This window comes from Corvus hawaiiensis, chromosome 4, assembly GCF_020740725.1.
Source record: "Corvus hawaiiensis isolate bCorHaw1 chromosome 4, bCorHaw1.pri.cur, whole genome shotgun sequence".
Lineage (NCBI taxonomy): Eukaryota > Metazoa > Chordata > Aves > Passeriformes > Corvidae > Corvus > Corvus hawaiiensis.
The window spans coordinates 68,901,276-68,922,872 of NC_063216.1; the positions used below are offsets into that span (position 1 = coordinate 68,901,276).

General features: G+C 44.0%; 1 protein-coding gene across 11 annotated transcripts in view; it reads right to left on the reverse strand.

The window, feature by feature from the left end:
• The window catches only part of MAGI2 (membrane associated guanylate kinase, WW and PDZ domain containing 2), a 727,751-nt gene extending 709,619 nt beyond the window's left edge, over positions 1–18,132 (reverse strand). For 4 of the 11 annotated variants that reach the window (XM_048300647.1, XM_048300649.1, XM_048300646.1 and 1 more), the window contains exon 1: positions 17,471–17,850. In XM_048300647.1, the coding sequence (XP_048156604.1) occupies positions 17,471–17,771 (301 nt within the window). In that variant the 5' untranslated portion in view covers positions 17,772–17,850. Of the gene's footprint in view, positions 1–17,470 lie in introns of all 11 variants that reach the window. The other 7 variants (XM_048300645.1, XM_048300648.1, XM_048300653.1 and 4 more) reach the window with 5 other exon arrangements.
• Between the last annotated feature and the right edge of the window lie 3,465 nt (positions 18,133–21,597).

A 21,597-nucleotide genomic window follows, 5' to 3' on the forward strand; every position in this document is an offset into this window, starting at 1 on the left:
AATAAAGTTTAACCATTTGATTTTCAAAATAATTACTTCAAGTTCAATGACTATACTCTTTGTAACAGAAAAATATATATCTAAAAAAATCTAAAATACAGAGAGGGATCGTTGACTTGCCAATCTGGGTGAGGCATCTTGCTCTGGGCTTTTCCCCCTCTCTATTCTGCTGCCCTTCTGAAAAACTCCTGTATAAATCACACTCTGCAGGTTCACCCTCCTTAACTGCAGGATGTTTTCAAGAGACAGCAGTTATCTGTAGCTACCAGCCAGAGGGGGAAAAAAAATTAAAAAGGCTATAGACACACAGAGGCCTGGCTGCTCCTGGATTTGATCAGAATTCGCTTCTCAGCAGTGACACATAATACTGTTTTCAGGCAAAACATGAATAAACATGTGCATAAGCTTTTGATTCAGAGCAATGCCACACTAGTTCTGTGATCCATCAGATCTTAGAAGATAAACATGATGTGATGGGGTCATTTCTTGCTAGAAAGGCTTCCAAACAGCAAGTGGAAAGCTGCAACTAGTTGGTGATTGAGTGAATAGGACACTTCTCAGTATGTGTAACTTGTGGCCAGGCAAAGCAGCAGGAAGCACTTGCTCTTGAGTAAAACAAATAAAACTAACCTGAGAAAGACTGGTCAGAAAACAAGGATTCAGCTTTAAAAAAAAAAATTGAAGCACTTGGTTTTGGTTTGTGCTTTTAAAAAAATAAAATGGAGGAGAAAGAAGGAGATCTCTCAAACATTAATTGAGGAATTTATACCCAAGTGTAGTCCTATGCCAGGGACATTGTTGTACAGACCTGCTCCACAGGGCAGTCTGAGAGTCAGACTGGAGCCCATCCAGGTCAACTGCTTTCAAGTGTGTCTTCAGTGACAGCTTTGTGGTGGCCCACACAACATTCCCAGAGGGTGAGCTCAGGGACCCTCTCACCCAGATAGCTATGCACTACTCCATCATCTATTTTGGAATGTGGTTTGGCCCAGCACTCCATGCAGCTTCAGCTATCTCATCCTTCTGAGGACAGTGGGAGACAGACACAGAGGCATAAGAAAAAAAAAAAGAGTATTCACCAGTGCAGAATAACCCAGCACCCTTTAAACATAGGTGTTTTTACCTTCTGCTATGAGGACACCTGGCATGCCTGAACAGCCTGATCACTGGCTGAATTCAGGACACCTGGTCCAGGGAGGGGAATGATGCCAGTGCTATTCCATCAAGTACTTCTTGGACCGTTGCTTCATAGGAGTATGGACTGGTAAGTCTGGTGCCTGAGCCAAAGTTAGCTTTATCTCCCCTATTCCCTGGTGATATTGGCCACTCAGAACATTACACATTTTCTGCACCAAATTGTTGAGCAGTTTCATCCTGCACTGTGAACCAGCTGCCCTCGTTCACCAGTTGGAGACAACAGCTTTTCACGGTTTCCTTTGTCCTCAGACCTACCAATGACTGCACCTGTAAAAAGCCTGATGAATTAATAACGCAAACAAGGCCAACAGTGTGCTCATGATCAACTTCAGGACTGAAGTCCTATCAGACTAACTGTACAATAATGGGTGCTGCACATCAAACAGGACTGCATGGCTGTCAAAAGGACACATGAGTGCTTCAACAGAATAAAACAGGAACGTGCTGCATTGGCTTGTGCCAGCTCTATTTAAAGGATCTAGAAGTACTGCGGTACATAAAAGGGGATTAAAAGAAGGATTGCAGAACCTCAGCTAGATGTCATCTTAATGTTATGCAACTCCTTTCTCCTGAAAACAAAGGGTGGATTCAATAAGACCCAAGCAGCCTTGCTTGTGCAAGGCTAAATCCTACCCTGGCCTCTCGCTGATCACTGCTTTAACTCCACACCAGCCCCAAGCACTTAAAGAGGAGAACCTTCTAGATAGTGAAACCTGCTCTGGCAGAGCAGGCAACACATTCCTTTGTACCAGCCTCTCCAAGGGGAGTGGGAGCAAAGAGTTTCCAGTGAGAAACAAGAAATGGATGCCAAAGAGGAGGTGAGCACAAAGAGGCACCAACAGCTCTTCACAGAGGGACAGAAGCACAGAGCCACAAGGCAAACCTTTGGTGTAACCACAGCTGACACAGCAACAACAGAACCCTGCCTGGGATCACCAGGTGTCCTCGTAACATCAGGACAGGCTCACTTCTCCACAATTCCTCCTTAATTTGGTGGGATGTCAAGTCTGACTAAATCTAATATTCTACCAATAACCCCACCCAGACTGGATCAAAAGGTGGCAACACCAGGGCTCTGAAAGGAGCCACCATCCAGGGAAGCCAATCTGAATTCTCCCACCACTGTGAAAAGTCAGAGGCTCACACTGAGTTCTTAGTATTTTGTATGTGTTGCTCAGCAAACCAAACTTCATCTAGGGTAACCTGTTCATAGGATTTCTCCTATTTCCAAAGTTTTAAAACAAAAAGACAAAGGAGGTGAGTGGAGGAATAAACACTCCAAAGGAAACCCCACACAAACCCCACACTTACAATTTGTTACTTGTCAAACAGTGGCTTTAACAGGCCAAAAGAATTTTAATAAATTTCTCATACAGTGTCACTGATGTAACTACTTGTCCAATTAGCACTGCAAACAAACATAAGTATCTCATTAAAATACATAAATGTATATTACTTTGGTTTCCTACACTTTACCACTTCCAGTGTATTTCTGAAATACCTTTTGTTGGGGTCTCCTCCCCTGCCATGTAGCCCTGGGAGAGGGGGCCCTGAGGGCACAGACACGGGGTTTCCCTGCCCCTGCTCAGCCTCGTTCCCATTGGTTGGTTTGTGTTCCCTGCGCGGGCAGAAGGACCCTTGGTCCCGTGACTGGGACAGTTCCTGGGCAGAGCTCCGGCCATGCGGCTGGAGAAATAAACATCTCTCTGAAACAGCTATCAAGAATCTGTCTGTCCGTATATATTTCCTTTCCACGGGACTCCTGGTTTGATATATGCGTGTTGCAGGATCCCCACTGCAACAAATGGTGGTGAATTGAGAGCAGAACGATCCCCGATCCCTAAGCGACTGATTTGTGTGAGTAAACCCTGGAAACTTTGGATTCCTCTTCTTGGTTTTGCTTTGCTATTCCATATCTAAACTATGGAGGAACCGTGGGAAGACTCTTGGCTCTCAGAGCCGCATATGGACATTTATCTTAAACTTAAAATGATTCTTGAACAACGATTTGTGAATTTTAGCTTGATTCAAGCTCAAAAAGAACTGAAACACTTCCTGGCATGGTTGTTTAAGAACTTTTTCTATGTTTCTTGGGATTTAATTCTTACCAAGGGCTTTTGGAAAACCGTTTGGACACGGTTAATACTGGAGTCAAAATATATGCCGATGGAAGAATATTTTCGTGAATATTATTTAGTTACCGAGACTGTTGAGCAATGTCAGCTGTGTCCTGGTGAAGGGAAGCGTGGCGCAGGGACCGTGCGGCCCAGGCCACGTGCACCGGGCGCTCTGCGAGCAGCAGCGAGGCAGTTCCCGCGCGCGGGCGGAGCCACGCGAGCCGCAGTGTCAGTGGCGGAGCGAGGCGCGGCGGGACCCGGCGGTGCCCGAATGGCCCCGTGCAGCGCGTGGTGGAGCGAGCCCCGTGAACGCCCGACCGAGAGGGGCGGCGCGCGGGCAGCGGCTGGCGGCGGTGGCGGTGGAGCGGAGCCGCGCCCAGCCGAGACGCGCGCTGGAGCAGGGCGCGGGGGAGTCATCGCTCGGGGGCCCGGCCGAGACGTGGGTGCAGCGCCCGGCATCGGCAGCGAAGCTGCGACCAGAGGAGGCGACGCACGGAGAACTGAGCGGCACGGCCCGGCCTGGCCCGCGCAGCCCCGAACGCGACCCCGGGAAGAGCGCGCAGGCACCAGCAGCCCCGACAATTCCAACACGGGAGCGACCGAAGGAGAGAGCAAAGACGCAGCGAGACAGAAAACAGCAGCCACTCGGAAAAAGGAAAAGATCGTAGTACCTAAGATCTTAAGGATAGTAAAATGGTATAATGTTAAGCAAAATTATGGTTTTATAACAAGGTGTGACAACCAGCAAGACATATTCGTGCATAGAACTGCTATTAAAAAGAATAACCCTGAAAAATGGATCCCAAGCTTGGGAGATGGAGAGGTGGTGGAATTTAATATTGTACTAGGGAGAAAAGGGTTACAAGCATCGCAGGTCACTGGGCCTGATGGTGTTCCTGTAAAAGGCAGTATATATGCAAAAAATCGTAGTCATGTTAGACAATATCTCCATTGTAAGCCCCCCCTACAGTTTCCCTTTCCTAATCCCACCTTTCCCTTTTACCCTATGTCCTATTACCCCCAGTGTATTCCCAATCCGTTTTTTCATCCATGGTTTCCCTCACAAAACCATGCTTTTGCCAATTGTTTCCCCAAAAATCCCTTTCCAATGCCGAGTGGGGGATGAAAAGGGGGAGGGAAGAAGTTAAACCCTCTCCTGCCTCAGTTTCCCCACAAAGCATGCTCAGAGAATTCTGTCTCCCTTCTGTCAGCCCTAAGATGTTCCAGAGAATCTGTTTGGACATTTAAAGACTCAGGAGGGTGGCTTGTTTTGTTTTGAAACTGTTCTTGTTATGTTTATCCAGTTGTTTTCATTCTCCTTTTATTAAAATAAAACGGGTGAGGTGTTGGGGTCTCCTCCCCTGCCATGGAGCCCTGGGAGAGGGGCCCTGAGGGCACAGACACGGGGTTTCCCTGCCCCTGCTCAGCCTCGTTCCCATTGGTTGGTTTGTGTTCCCTGCGCGGGCAGAAGGACCCTTGGTCCCGTGACTGGAACAGTTCCTGGGCAGAGCTCCGGCCATGCGGCTGGAGAAATAAACATCTCTGAAACAGCTATCAAGAATCTGTCTGTCCGTATATATTTCCTTTCCACGGGACTCCTGGTTTGATATATGCGTGTTGCAGGATCCCCACTGCAACAACCTTTCATTTTAGGAGTAAACACTCCATCACACTCTCTCATCTGCAGATACCTTTGCATGCTGGTGCTTCTTTGTTATTAACAAAGCTTCTGCTTTACGTGGGATTTGTCATGGAATATAAAATAAATACCTACAAAAATGTTATACTCAAGCAATCAGTAGAAACCCTCATTGAACAGGAGAGGGGTTTTTTGTGGTTTGTGTGCCTTTACTTGGATGCAGTACTGCTTGCATAGACTTTTAAATTACATTGCAGTGTTCTCCACTCTGTTACTGATTGATCTGAGATTTCTGGCAAATCATTTCACCACCGTGCAGTTCTGTCTCTTCCTACCTATCCTCTGTGTCTAATTACCCTTTATAAACCCTTTGGGGCAGCAACTGTTTTTCACTGCCAGCTTATAGTACCTGTCACCATGGGATCTCATTCCAGTTGGCTTGATAGGCTAATAGCAACATTCATGTTGTAAGAGACTAATTTTTTAAAGAATAAAAGGAAACAAACTAAGCAATTACATTGTAGAAATGCAGTACCAGTTCTGTGGGTAAACTATACATATTTAGAAAGACCCTTTCTTCCTAAAAAGCTAGACAGGCTTTAAATAACATTTAAAAAAAGAAAAACAAACAAATCCATAAAAAGACAGCAGAGAGGACAAAAATCATTGATTGTGAAACTCAGCAATTTCCCAAGGGTTTTTAAGAACTCTATCTTATAGCCTAGGTCAGGAGACTAAAGAGGGAAGGAAGTTTTACACAGTCCCAGCTTCTCTCCTCACACTGAAATTCACCGAGGTAGCTGAGGACATCAAGAATAACTCCCTGTCTGGGGACTCTGAATAAGTTTGGGGTTTTTTTTTTTGTAAATGATTTTTAGAATCTGGAAGCTATTCAGATACTCTAATAACAAGGACAATATTAGTGTCTAAAGGGATACAAGTGAGAACTTCTGTTTACTGTCCCAGCTGCAAATCTCTTTCCCAGCAGCAGCATCCTCACTAGCTGGCCAGCAGTGTACAGATACAGAGGGAGAAATTCTGCAGCTCATGCAACCTGTTCCTACAGCAGTTGGTGAGAAAGTTGCTTACTACTTACCAGAAATCTTCTTAATATTGACCCAAAAGAACACTACTTGGGTCCCAGTTGGATTTACTACTTTTCTAGAACTGGTACTGCTCTAGTCACATGCAGGAGGTGCTTTCTCAGATATGAAGAAAAAAAGGAAAAAAAAAAATCTTCAGCTTCTCTGACTTTTACACTCAGAAGCATTAATTTCACTACCCTTAAAGCACAGGCACAGACATGAATTCCTACTAAGGCAAAGCAGCTGTTACACTTCTGCAAGTCAGATTAACTGTACACAAACCCATACAATATTTCACACATATTTAAAAGTGGCATTTTTAAGTTTTATGGGTTCATCTCTTCTGAAGACTATTTTAGTACATAAGTATCACAGGCTTAACATAAAAACTCAACATAAACATGAATCCAGAAGACTTTTTAATTGATATTTCAATTACTGACTTTTAATTAAGCAAACCAAACATCTTGATTTTATTTTATTTTCTTAACAAAGCCTCCAGTAATGTGATCGATTCTTTTCCTGAAATATTTTATCCTATTTTTACTGGAAAATGACCAAATGCAGTCAATGTTGAGAAAGCTCTTTTTACTGGCTTATCAGAAATTCCAGTAATTCTTCTAGAAGTTTACAGGGCAGAAATGTTCTTCCACATGTAATCAAGCAGATAAAATGAAAAACCAAGTTCTTCAGGAAATGTATTCTCTGTACGCAGTATAACAAAGATATTTTGAATAGGCTTCACTAGCAGTAACTATAATAGAAAAACCATGAGACAACAGACCAGCACTACCAATAACAGAAGCTCCACATTAGGAATAACTATTACAGTCTCTTAAATCCAAAAATATTGCTCAACTTTTATCTACTTTAAATCTTCTATCCCCAAGACTGAATTATGATCAATTTGAGTTACAGATCCTACGTTAAAATTATACAGAATATTTCCAGCAATTCATAATTCCAAGAAATTCATAATGTTAGACTCTGAATTTAATGTGAATACTTCCTTACATTGCCATAGAAACAACAGACTCCCAACTTGAAATTGTCATGCTAGTTGCTACAACAAAAAGGCAGTTTCTCTCACCAGGACTTTTCAGATTTCATGCATGAGACAACAGGCAAACATAACAAACCCACTTGGAAAGGGAAATCAGAAACACCAGTAAAAACAATGACTATACAATTACTATATATGTGTGTGTATATATATATATATATAAAAAATGAAGACGGGTCAGAGCAAACCACCTAATATCATCAAGTGCAGAACAGGTAACCCAATGGGCCTGAGCTTTGAGGAGTTTTCCAAATGAGTAGTGTAGTGGCTGAACAGGGAATTTGGGGGTAATTACATTTTACCTAATCAAAGCACTCAATAGTTTAATCTGAAGAAGTGTTCAGCTCCTCCATCAGTCTGATAAAAGAGTTCAGCAGCTGCTCCCTTTCCCACTTCACAAGGATTTAATTTCCATGATAGGAGCACCTACATGATCTTTCAGCTTTTTAAGCTTGCAACAGGACTCAGCAACACTTTTAAATATAAAATGATGTTCCTATAAAAAAACCAGGGACAGAGAATTAAAATAATGGGATTAATATTTGTTTATACTAACATACCATTTTGGAAGCATCTTAGAGGCTTATGTGACATTTATTAATGCAGATTTAGCACAAAGAAGGAGTTAGTAAGGGAATAACAGAAACTAACATAGCCATTCCATTTCAAACTAGTTAAAGAATCAGCTGTGTGAATGTAACATGATAGAAACTATTCAGTATAACTCATACGGGGTACAAATACAACCGTTCATCAGTTTTCAGTCTAAGTAGAAAAAAAAGGTGTGTGTTATAAGAACTTACATGTGAAATGGATGTCCTGGAGTGAGACAGATGCCCCAGTTTGTTTCCTTTCAGCTTCTGTAGTACAGGTTAGGTCTTGCTTTATGAAATGGCAATATTTTATCAAAAACCTGCAGATAAATTCATGATTGGCATGAAGGAAACAAAGCTGGAACTTTTTTTTTTTATTTTGTGTTAAAAAAAGAACCTTGAAATGTGCAATTTAAAAAATCATATTGCACATTTCGTTTTGACAAATGCAAGGACAATGTGAAATACAAAGATACCATTAAATAAGTAATAAAAGACGACTTGTACCTGTTTGCAGGAAGGATTTCCACTCTGGAATACTAATGTTACATTAACACAGCTGCACAATGCACTTGCTAATACGGTGTAGAAAATTTTGCTCATTATATGCTACCACTAGTTTCCACTGTTCTGCTATGTATAGTGAATCTATGAGCACTACTCATAATGATGAAATCTATTTCTAGGGGTTTTTGTCCTTTTTTTTCCCTGCATACTGAGGACACAGTATTTCTTCTGAGTTTTTAAAAACAAACACACTATGACTCTGCAGAGAGTGAGCGATCTCAATTTTGTCCTCAGTGTCTGACCTAACAGACCATCAAAGAAAAAACCTGGCCCCCAGTGTAGTAATCTGGGAACTCTGTGAACTAATAATTCTGGATAATTCAATTTAAATGCCTGCCATCACTGGCTATAGAGACTACCATATGTTGTCAAGGCTGTGTCACATATCTCCCAGACCAGGGACAATGGGAGATTGTTATACCAGGCTTTCTCCCATCAGAACAGGCATGATCTGGAATCATGGAATGCCAGAATTCTGTGTCAAAACATGCAGGTTTTGAAAACAAGTTTCAGCATAGAGGGTAGAAATATCTTACTGGCAGAATAAACTAGTTGGTGCTAATGCCAGACCTGAAAGATCCCCTACCTGAAAGGTTCAAGATGAATTCCAGTGACACAGGAAGACGCTTCAGTAGCACAAAAGGTGTGGAGCGGGCAAGAAGGAAGGACATTGGTGGCAGATAGGTCTCCATGGTTTGCAAAGAAGAAAAGGTGTATGGGGGACTTTCATGAAATACACTGATCTGAACCAAGGATGGTTCAGGAAAGTAACAAAAATATTATATAGGAATGTATATAGAAAGGCATTATTTCATCTATGGATGTGGCAGCAGCCAGCCAATTTGTCTTGTCCGAAAACCATAAAACACATGCACATTTGGTTTTTTAATTCCATTTTCACAAGGTTTTGAGTACCTGAACTGCTGCCCTTGCTTCCCAAGGTCGAAGGTCTGAAAGGAAAGGTGCAGTAATGCTTTAGTGTTTATCATCCTGCACTACCTCTGAAGGTCCATGACACCACGACTGTTTCGGTACCAAAGGAGGATACAGAAATAGAGCCAGGGAGGCCAAGGTGCTGCCTCAGCAGCAAGGAACCCAGCATGCAGTTCTGTCCATAACTAAACACTACCTGGTAAATCTCTTTTTTTGGCGGAATGCCACATACACATATGAAATCATGTGTGTCATCCTACACAAATATGTGTTTCTCCCCCACTTCTCAGGCAGCACCATTGTTTCACCCTAATTTCATGACAACTTGGGACAGAAACACAGATGCATAACTCATGCTTTCAGCTGAAGAAGCAGGAATGCTATTTTTTCCTTCAGAATGAGTTAATTGTACATATTTTAGACAGACAGCTCTAGACCAGCATTCTTCTGCAGAAACCAGTTGGTCATAGCTTGCGCTGGTGCACCATTCACTGCGTATAAAACTGACTGGATGGCTGGGCCTAGAGAGTGGGGGGAATGGAGCTACATCCCGCTGATGGGCAGTCACCAGTGGGGTCCCTCAGGGCCCAGTACTGGGGCCAGGCCTTCTTAATATCTTTATCAATGATCTTGTGTTTTCAGTTCTGGGACCCTCACTACAAGACTGACATTGAGATGCTAGAGCGTGAACAGAGAAGGGCAGTGGAGGGAAGGGTCTGCAGCACAAGTCTGATGAGCAGCAACTGAGGGAGCTGGAGTGGTCAGCCTGGAGAAAAGGAGGCTCAGGGGAGACCTTATCACTCTCTACAACTGCCTGAAAGTGGCTGTAAGCAGGTGGGGGTCAGCCTCTTCTCCCAAGTAACAAGTAACAGGACAAGAAGAAATGGTCTCAAGTTGCACAAGGGAGCTTTAGATTGGATATTAGGAAAAATTTCTGCTCTGAAAGCGTTGCAAACATTGGAACAAGTTGCCCAGGGAAGTGGTTGAGCCACCCAACCCTGGAGACGTGGCACTGAGGGTTACAGTTTAATGGTGGACTTGGCAGTGCTGGGTTAACGGTTAGCGTCAATGATCTGAAAGGTCTTTCCCAAACTAAATGGTTCTATGATTTCAACATGTTTTGAGAAATTAAGACAGACCTAGGAAACACATGCTCTCTATGCTGATTTTTCCTGTGCTGGAGGCACAGGGCTGTTCTCTTGAATATGACAGAACATGTAAATTCTAAAACCTAAATTACTAAAGTAATTACTAAATTAACATTACTAAAGTAATGTTGTACTTTAATAATCTCTACAGTTTTTTCCTGGGACTTTCACACAATTTTACTTTCTCTGTTTTGTTCCTTGTCTTACTTTCCTTTGTCTCAAATTCATGCATTGTGGAAATAATCAAAGACATGCAGGAGAAACATCTGAAGGTGATAAGCAGAGTGAAACAGCATTATTCATATATTGCTAATCATAATGTATGTGTGAATGAGAAGACACCTGGTAGTGCTGTGTTGACAGCAAGCTACCTTTTGATTAAGCTTTCTGGATTCTAGCAATCTGAAGGTACTGACTAGGAGTTCAAGAATAATGTAAAAATGATAAATACATGGCAGATACACACAAACAACAGCTTTCTTTCAGCTCAGCTTGCAATGAAGACTCCAAATTGTGGATAGCAGGTTTGAATAAATGAGAGATTTTACGTTAGCATTAAAAGAACATTCAAGTACTGTTTTTGAGATTATCATTTACAAAAGAGGATTTTTGTCCAGTTTAGGAATGCTAAATAATTTTTGTTAAAGCCCTTAAGTATCTTTCTTTTCTCTTGCTTCTGCCTACCATTCCACTTTCCATTGGGTAGTTTCAGCCTACAGTTAGAAATCTAAACAAATGGCTAGAAAACTATGACACCTTCTTACTGGATAGATTTCTATGAGGTTGAAGAAAAGCTGATTTGTGACAAATTAAGTGTGCTGAAGAGATACTGTTGTGATCACACCCCCTGGTTTTAGAAAATTCAGTTAAGGCCAGCAGTGCAACGGCATTCAGCAACAAAACCCAATGACAGGCACTTTGCTACTGAAATCAATACCTTCCAACTCTGTGCTCTAGACTGCACCTACCTGGATAGGCATCTAGTCAATCTTATTCTAAAGTTTATGATTCTTGGATTTCCTACTGCAGAATCCTGTGCCATTCAGTACATTCCTTGGCCACCAGAGTGACCAGGTTCATTGTAATTATCAGATATATATTTGCACCAGATCTTGAATGAAAAATATTCTAGAGTAGTACTGTAGCAATACTTGTATAGCAGTACTATATGAATTCTTACACAATCTCAATGTATAGATGAAAATTCCTACCAGTCTCAAAAACCCCCAAAATTATACAAATGTGTATGTATAGTCTTATATTTATAAACACCTAGGTATGTAAGAAAAACATGACTTCCAGAATGTTAACACAGTCAAGGAATATCACTATGTTCTTTGAACTTTGCCTTGATGCTCCCCAGTAAAAAAAAACAACCCTTTTTTGTTTTTTTATTTGTTTATAGCACCATGAGGAAGAGAAGAACAAGAAACATCTGCTTCTACAACTACTGCAGCACTTTCCTCTCCATCACCCTTTCTAAATCACAGTTGTGACCACCTCCTCTCATAAACCCCTCTAAAGGAGTACTTTTTCCATGTATACACCACTTCCTGTGAACAAAATATGTAGATGAATTATTTATAGAATCTTTCATATCATGAAAGGAGCTCCTCATCTATAAGGAGCAAGGAGAAGATCAAGAACACTGAAAGCAAAAGCTCAAAATCTGTATCTTTCATGAAAAGCTGAATTAATGCAGGTGAGGTTATAGGATGCATAAAGGAAGTCAAGACACAGTTCTACCCCCTCACACCGGTACTTTCCTTTGATGTCAACAGTATCAACAGATGGACAAGTGTTACTGTGAAATTAACTTTACCTTATGTGACTAAACAGAACTAAGCAGAGCACTCTCAATTATTTAATTTCTTCAAGGAAATGATGCACTAACAAAGTCATGGCCCCATCCTTTAATGGCACATTTGTAATTCTCAGGGAAGAAAAAAGACTGATGAATATAATTCTGCTGCCAGTGAACACAGAGTCCCTGACATGAAACATCACAAGCTCTCTGGAGGAGCTGAAGAATAAATCACAAGCTACATGAGTCAGAAGTCAGCTTCAATGGTCTTTAAATTAAGATGGACAGGCATAAGAATAACATAAAATAATGGTAAAAAAAGAACTCTGAATTTAAATTTAGGACTTAGTAAAATCCTAAGGAGCACAAATTAGGAAAAAGGAGTAGGTCTGAAGTACAGTTTATTTTTAAATACTATCTATGCAAAAAGCATAGAGAGTACAACCACACAGGTTTTCAGGGTTCTTTGGGTCTGGTTTTTGCAAGACCCTTATGATTTTTTTTTATTCTGGAAAATCATGCAGCCTTCTGTTGCAAAATACTGTTCTTGTGAGGATAGCTATATCCAACATTCCCATCTTGGAATATAGTATATAGTGATATCTATGAATAAAAAAACCACCAAAAGACTATTTATATGCACAAAGCGTTTTAATGAATGGAGAGGAAAATTATTTACGACCTTAAATAACAAGAAAAAATTTTAGAAAACGTAACTATACATAGGAATATGTGTATGAAAAAGTCTGTAGTAAAATACTAACATTTTTACAAGCTAACATGGTATTTACATGTGCATGCGAAACTTAGGAAAACCACAACATTCCTGTATTTCTCTGTCAAAAGGCTTGTCACAGACTTTTAAAGAAATTTTAAAAGTTCGGCCACGTTTTAATTGCAAAGCTTATGGATGAACCCATTAAGAAAAAACACTACAAGGCTACTAAACCCCTTAGCCACAAATCAGTGGGTGCTGGGACAGTACTATCCTGTCCTTTTAGTCTTTGCTGGGAAACCACAGTCATGGCTCCTAGGAATAGGATGTGGAGGATGCAGTCTGCCCAAACTTGGCTGCTCTTGTATCCATCCTAATGAGGGTCCATTAGGACCCATTCCTGCCTGGAAAAGCACTTGAAAATATGCTCAAGTCCATCTTTAGTCAGCAAAACATTCTAGCATATGCTTACTATTAAGCAAATGATTGGACTGAGAAAATTAAACTGGTTTTTAGTTCCTCCTTACATTATGTGTACTAAATGCCTTTTTTGCATAAGGAGCCAAAGAATTAGGGGTTGACGCTTAAAGTCTGAGTATTTAGAGTCAGATAAGAGACATTAGACAGTGTCCATATAAAGTGTCTGTCTTATTCATATTTCATATAACCATACCACTGAATACTTCTAAAAATAAATTAAAATGCTCACTTGGTCAGATCACCTGGCTACTTAATACATCCAAACCATTTTCCTTGAGAAAGAGATGCATCAGGCAGGAGCTCCAGGACGAAATCTGTTGCAATGTTCCTGAGTTCTGAAACCCATGTTTTCAGACTGTTCATTGGGATTCTGTTGAGAGCATCTGTGGAAGTTTATGTAAAGAATAAAGACCCTGGTTTATGCAGTACAACTGAGTGGGCTGTTCCTGCAACCCTTCAAGGAGTGAGTCTGTGCACAGCAGAGACCTGTGTCACCCACTGATGGGAATTACTGTGGATCTGAGACAGCAGTGATGAACAGAGAATGGACCTGGAGGCAACCCTGCTCCCCATGTGACTCTTCCCCATGTGATTACTTTTAAGGCATTTGATCCAAATTAAGATGCCTTTCCTTAACACACTGCTACTTTTACAACTATGCATCTGTACGTGTGTGGGAAGAAGACAGCACTTAATCCAAACTGTTCCACATGTAAAAACAAACACATTTGAAATTCAGAAGTATTTCTTTAAGAAACAGCACAAGGCTCTTCTCCTCACCCGAGAGAGCAGAAGGTCAGAATGAACATTTGCAATACGCCCAGCTAATGTAACTGCTGTATACAATTCTCTCATTGGAAGGGTATATATTCAAAAAAGCATGGGGCTTTGCAGAGGAAACCCTGCCTTCTTTATCTGATGTCAAGGACAGCTTTGCCCTTGACTTCATCTGGGCCAAGATTTCATCCCATGTGTTTCTAGAGATTCTCTGTGATTCTGCCAACAGTAGCACAGTAAGTGGCTCACAAAAAAAAAAAACTAACAAAAAAACCCCAAACAGGAAATAGTCTCCAAGGAATACTTCTTTGTGAGCTCTTACAATTAAGACATAATAATAATAATAATAATAATAATAATAATAATAATAATAATGAGTCTTACAGTCTTTTCTCCCCATGGAAACCCAGGCATAACTTCCTGCATTAAAACCCTATTTATTAGGCATCATACCTAGAAGAATTCATGTTGAATCATATCATGGAACTGCAAATCAGCTTCTCATGATGTTTACTCCTCCTCATGCTATGCAGCAACTCCTACATTATATGTTTGGGGTTTTTATAACTCAAGATGTTTAGCTAACACAAAGCAGCAATATTCCATCTGACTTTTCAAAAGAAGTATTTCACTTAGTAATGTGATAAATGATGAAGTATTTTATTATTTCGGAGAGAGGGGTGTTTAATCAAACATAGCATAATGAAAAATCATGAAAGCACCTTTATTTTCTGTACTTCAAACCAGCTAATTCTTGAATTAGCCATTCCCTGATTTCATCTACAAGTGAATTTTCACTGCTGAATTGTCAAAACTTTCAAACAAGAAAAATACTCACAGTCTCTTAAGGATCACATTATAAATAGTCGTGTCCTACCTCCACATTTCTCTCTCTGACTTCATTCCTAGGCAGCACTGAAGAAGCAGCTACAGTCACATGGTGCATTCAAGGTCATGCTATTCTAATTGACAGAGATATCATTGATAAATTATGCGGAAACAATGATAATGGAGTCATTAACCTTGTTCCAGCACACTAAAGGTGCTTCCTAATTAAAAGGAGTACAAAAGTTATAAAAACATACAAAGATTTTATTGCTCAGCCTTTTCTCTCCTACACACTGCTGCAAAGCACTGTTAGGGAACAGCAATATTGCTGTAACGGGGCTGCCTGTGCTTTGTCACTGAGGGGTGCAGGGACTACACTAGCTTACACTTGAAGGAGGAGTCAGGTAGTAAAATTCACAAACCACTGACCCTTTTTTTTTTCCCTAATAGGAAGTTGGATCCAGAAGGCCTCTCTCTTTGGCGTAAAGGATGCTGGAGCACATGAAAGATCATTCCAGCCAGGAAGTCTTTCTCAGTCCAAGAATCTATGCTGAACTGTCATTTCCAAACACACAGTCATGTGGCCAGTGCTTTGAGAACTTGCATTAAAACTGTAGTGAGTTAACATTTGGAACTGAAACTCCTCAGATATGTATAGATACAGGTACAGATACATAGAATTAGGTAGAATTCAGAATTTATCCTTTATGTCTCATGCAGAAATTTGTGTTAATTCCCAGACTAAAAGCCTGACTAATGTCCCTAATTCATATATGACAGGTCATTTATTAAGGGTGCACACATTAATGAATCACTAGTGGTTGCTTTGACTTAAAGAGAAATATTAGAAAAATAGTGAAGAGATAGGACAGAGACTGTTTCACACAGCAACTCAAAGTAACCTTAAATTTGCTTTACTGTAAAGAATCTATAGGATTTCTGAAAAAAAAAATTAAATTGGATTAGAGACAATCTACCCTTATCTTCTTGACACTTCAACTGCTGCTTCTTTTTGAATCTCGTCACAGTAAGACCACTCCAATAAAAAGAAGAAAGTACAGAGCAGGTTTCCAGGAGTTGACCAGAGATGACACTATACTGCCACGACCAAATCAATTATGCTAATTTTTAATCTTCACTTATCACATAAACTATTGTGTCTCCCTACAGTCTGACTGTCAAGATATGATCTACAGCATATTGCACAACTTACTCATAAGGACAAATAAAAAAAATCCCAGATCATATCTGTATTTAGAGGCTTGACCTCATGGAGATAACATATCATAAAGTACATTCTGAAGGCTTGAGTGGAAATCAGATTCTTTCTACTGTTTTTGTCATGTTTGGATAAACTAATAATTAGCATATTCTTCAAGCATTCAGAAGTATCACAAATTATATTTTAAACAATAAACCGTCAATTACAAAGAGGAAGTAAAAGTGCCAAATTATACCCAATGTCAGAGAGATTCTCCTCTGTGTCCTCTGAGCACAGGCTGATGGCTATAGTTGCAGAGCACAAGCGCCTCTGATGCATGGTATCTAAAAACTTCCCACCGCAGAAATTCCCAAGTTTTCAATGGCTGGGCTCACTGCCCGGCTGGAATGCGTACTTTAGCGATACGCCTACAGCCGCTGCACCACCCATAGCCAAGAAGCACCTACAGACTCGGTTCCCAGAGCAGCTCCCGTGCTCCAGAAATGCTGCTGGGGTAGCAGAAACCTCCTCACAAGTGTTCAGCTGCAGAGAGCTCAACTCAGCATAGTTTAAAGAGGACAGAAACAAACATGTAAACAGCATCTGTGGCGTCTCTTCTCTATTGACTTTCCTGGAAACGCATTAACCTATTATAGTACTTCAAAATAAATAAGAGAAACAGAGGCGAGGCAAGAGTATACCGTTCTCTCCCAAAAGTTTCTTTCTGCCTGTCCTCTCACTTGCTCCGAGCTCCCGTTCCCTGGGATTAGCGATCGTTTTCAGCAGGGATCAAATGAATGACTTTTCCGCTAATGACACTTAAGAGATGCTAAAACCACCCCGGGCGCCACCAGGGGCCCGGCGCGCGGCGGCCGCCCCTGTCCCCACGCCAAAGCGCCCGGAGCGAGGCGAAGCCAAGGGCAAGCCCCGCTCCGCAGCCGGCCCCGGCCGCCGCTCCGGCCCCCCGCCAGCGGCAGCGGCAGCAGCAGCAGCAGCCGGAGGGGCGGCGGGGCCCGGGGCCGCTGGGTCGGGTGGGGTGGGGACCCGTCCCCGTGAGACCGGGGCTGCAGGGGGTGCCGCCGCCGCCGCCCGCCCGGCCCCCCCCGGCATGGCGAAGCGCTGTCACTGACGCACATTTAATTCGCCCGGCTGCGGGTACCGCGCAGCGCCGCTCGCATCCTCCCCCCGCCGCCGGGGAGGGGGCGGCTCCGGCGGGGAGGGGGAAAGTCAAACTGCAGCAACAAAGTTGCTCCCCCTCCGCTCCCCCAGACCTGCCTCGGCCCCCAGGGGGTGGGCAGAGAGGGGGGCCCATGCCCGCCTTACCTTGCTTGACGCACTTGAGGCGGATGGGGTCCTTGCAGTGCTTGATCACGGCCAGCACATCCCTGATGGTGAGCCCGGCCACGGGGGTCTCGTTCACCTCCAGCAGCAGCTCCTCCGGCACCAACTTGCTGCCGCCCTCGTAGGCCACCTTGCCGGGCTTCACTTCCCCCAGGTAGGGGAACTGCCCGTTCTCGGCGCCCCCCTTCAGCTCGAAGCCCAGCTGTCCCTCCGGGTTCCTCACGATCACGATCTCGTGGACTCTGCTCGTCCAGTGGCTTTTCTTCTTCAAGCCCTTGGACATTGCCGTGGGGATGCTCTGCCTGACTCCCTCCCTGCAGTCTGTGCCTCTTCCCTCCCTCCCTCTCTGCCCCCTTCCCCGGGGCAGCCGCGCTCCTCCGGGCAGGCTCGGGGCGGGCGGGAGCGGCCGCGGCTGTGCCGGCCGGCGGCCCCGCGGGCTGCGAGCTGGGTCGGGGAGCGCCTGTGTGCCCGCTCCTCCCGGCTTTAGCTGATATCCATGGCAGCCGCGGCGGCCGGACCCTGCCTGCGCGTGGATGTACTAGTTGTAGAGAAACTGGCAGGAGGGAGGAGGGAAGCGGGAGGGAGGCAGCGGGAGGGAGGGGACGGCCGCGGCGCGGGGAGGAGGAGGAGGGGTGTCGGTGTCGGTGCCGGAGCGAGGCGGGCGCTGCTTCGCCGCTCCCGCCTCGCCTGACCCGGTAGTGAAGGCCGAGAGAGAGGCTGCCTGGCACGGCCGGCAGAAGGCGGAGAACGGCCCGGGCGGGGGGGCGAGGGCGCCCGACGGGCGGGAGGGAGAGCGGCGGCTGCGGCCCGGCCCCCCCAGCGCGGCCCCGGCCAGGAGGGGGCGCTCGGGGGAGCGATGGCGCTGCCCCGGCCGAGCCCGCGCTGCCCCCGCCCCGGCCGGACACTGCCCAGCACCGCCCCCGCCCCTCCGGACACTGCCCAGCACCGCCCCTGCCCGGCCAGACACTGCCCAGCACCGCCCCCGCCCCGGCCGGACACTGCCCAGCACCGCCCCCGGCCCGGCCGGACACTGCCCAGCACCGCCACCGGCCCGCCGGACACTGCCCAGCACCGCCCCTGCCCGGCCGGACACTGCCCAGCACCGCCCCCGGCCCCAGCTGCGGCTGCGGGGGGACCGGCAGCGCTTCGAGCCGTGCGGGGGCACCGCGTCGCTGGCCCGCGGGGGCTGGGGGAGCTGCCCGAGCCGGAGCGGACAAAGGTCCTGCGGTCCAGGAGCTCTGCTCGCGGCCGGGAAGGACCAAAGGCAGCTGGGCTTCGGGATGTGACTGCAAAACCAAGCGACACCTGTTTGCTTCGAGGATCTCGGTGTGTCGGGCGTTTGCAGAGTGGTTTCACTCCACTCGGAGGTCTCAGTCAGTTTATTGAGTTGGACATGGGCATTGTTGTTAACCCGGGTTGCTGTGGCCGCAGCTGATGGCTCAGGTGGGTGCTACATCTGAAGAGGGTAGGACAGAGGGGTGGCAGTTCTTTCCATGAAATTTACTGACTGTCACCCAACAGGTGTTCACCACCCTCGCACAGGTTGCCTTCTGCTACTTGGCCTTTGTGGCCAAATACCCACACTCCAACCTGCAGAGCTTCCCTAGAGCCCCAGCAGTGGGATTCACTGTTCAGCAGGTGATACTGTAGCTCGCTCCTCCTGTGGGCTCTCCCTTTAATTAGTTCTGTCATATGCCACACATGTGTGCCAGCAATGGACTGTAGCAGTTGGCATGTCTTTGTGGGAAACTTGCCTTGCCTAAAAAAATAGTTTCCATCCGAAGTGAAGGTTGACAAAATACAGACAGAACAACATCCTGACTTTAAGTAAAGTGCGTAGTGTTTGTGCCTGCAGGATATAGGGGAGCAGGATACATGAAGGCAGGGGTCTGCAGACAGGGTACTGAATGGGATAAGGCAGGAAAAATGTATTTTGTGTTATGGCATGCAATTTAAAGATGGTCAGATATTTTTAAAATTTCAATTAAAGTGATTCTGCAATGAAATTTTTCACAAATTGTATGGCTGTTTTTCCTCTTGGTTTCTATGGAAACAGGCCGTTATGCGATCATGCTTGGCTGTGTTGCTTTTATTTCTCCAATAACTTTTGAAGCTGTTGGGCAGTTTCACCCAAATCTATCTCAAATATAATTAAGTTATTTCATGAAAACAGGCAGCTGGGTAGGGCTGAGAGGTCCTGTAAATGTCCCAAAGGCTGTAACATGAACTTGCCTCTTATTAAACAGTGATTCACATGGTTGAGAGACCATATAAATGTCTTGGTAATGAGAAAAGTTTCCATTACAGCTCATTATCAGCCTCAGTATGTGTCTGTGGGAAACCAGGGTTCTTCACTTCATTTTCCTTTAGAATTACTTGTGTTCCAGAGGTGGAGCAGACACATGCAGAAGGGAAGAAAGCATTGAGGAATTACTGACATCTGTATTCTGCAAGTAATTTCACCTGTTTTACTAGGGGCACCTGGTCAGAGGTGCAAAACTCTGTGTGTGAGTGGCTTCACAAAAGTGAGCTCAAAGGATAAACAAAACCAAGACCCCACATATCTGGAAACATGAGATGCATAAGTACAGATAGCTGAAGATGAAAGGGGAGCTGAGAAGGTACCTTGACTGGAAGGTACTAAGATGTTTTCGCTGGTGGGACAAGGGTTACGTAATGGTCTCCTTTTCCAAAGACCATAATCAGTGTCTTGTCATTAGGGAGCAGGGTGTCTGGTCTGGACAAAAAAAGGCTAAGGCATGTGGAAAGAGAACAGAAGAGTCAGGAGGTTTGTGTCTCTGTAGCCCTGCCTTTTCACTTTGTCTTGGTTTTTAGTTCAGAAGTGAGGTAGGAAGCAAATGGCTGAAAAGAGGAATACAAGACATAACATCCTGTTATCCTTCATTTTCACAAATTACCACAGTCACTTCTTTGCTGAGTCATCTCTCTACTAAAGTCCACTCTACTAAAGTGATCACCATTTCTTAACTTAGAGTTTTTAGTCATTCTGCCTGTATAGTATTGTGGTTGTTGATTTGTGTTACAATTAAAGTAAATTTCTGAGTAACTCCCATGTTTACCACAATATATGTACAACACTAGGACATCTGCCAAAAATTCAGCTTTTAATAAATATATCAAGAAATATTGGAAATATTCTTAGATGGGGGACGGGCATCCTGTGGGTGTTACTTTACTATTTCTTAGGAGTCCCTAGTAATTTATTGATCAGAGGTTTTTTAAATGCTCATTACCATTTTAAGACAGATGACAACAGTAGGTAATGGGTAGGGCATTTCTGATTTCAGCTGTCCAATAGACAAATCAAGCTGAGTGAACTCTTCATTTCTAACTGCAGTTGTATTAATCTAAAATAACACCATGTAGAGGTGGTGGAATAGGTGTTCCAGGGGCACTAACTTTGCCTCTTGGAGATGGGCAGCAAGGTGAGCCAGACAGACCCCGGCACAGGCATCTGCAGTTTGGCAGAGAAGTGGGAAATTAGATGGAAGGAGGCCTAACAGTTTTCCCAAAGATCTGTGTTGTAGTTGAGCCTCATGTCAGGAAAGGATGGCAGTTTTCAGGTTCAGAGACAAAGAAAACTTGGTGAGTAGAGTGGCAGGTTATACCTGTTAAGATCAGGAGTGAAGTGTGATTAAAGGATGGGTGAAGGATACAGTGTTTCTCTGCACCATCTTCTTACAGGAGGCATAAGATTTTAGAGTTTTGAGTTGAGTGTGTATGGGTAAAGTTTTGCCATCATATCATCACTGGCTTATGTGCTTTGGGCATAGGGCAGTAATGCCAGAAATGCAAAGTTTGGTTTGGTGTTCTATTTGAAAATATATCCTGAGGAAATGAAACCTCATACAAGGTCCTTTTGCATCAGCTGCACTATTTCAGATAATTTTGTTTCATTTCTACAGGGATAGAGGGATACCTGTACAAGATTATTCTTGTCTCTGACAGAGCAAGTGTCCCAGCATGTGGCTGAGGGAGTGAGCGAGCAGATTTTCTGTCTGGTCCCTGAAGAGCTTGAAAAGGACTTTGTGATTTGCTAAGATCTTTCTGTTAGCTCCTTCCATTGGTTCATCCCAGGAGGGCATGTG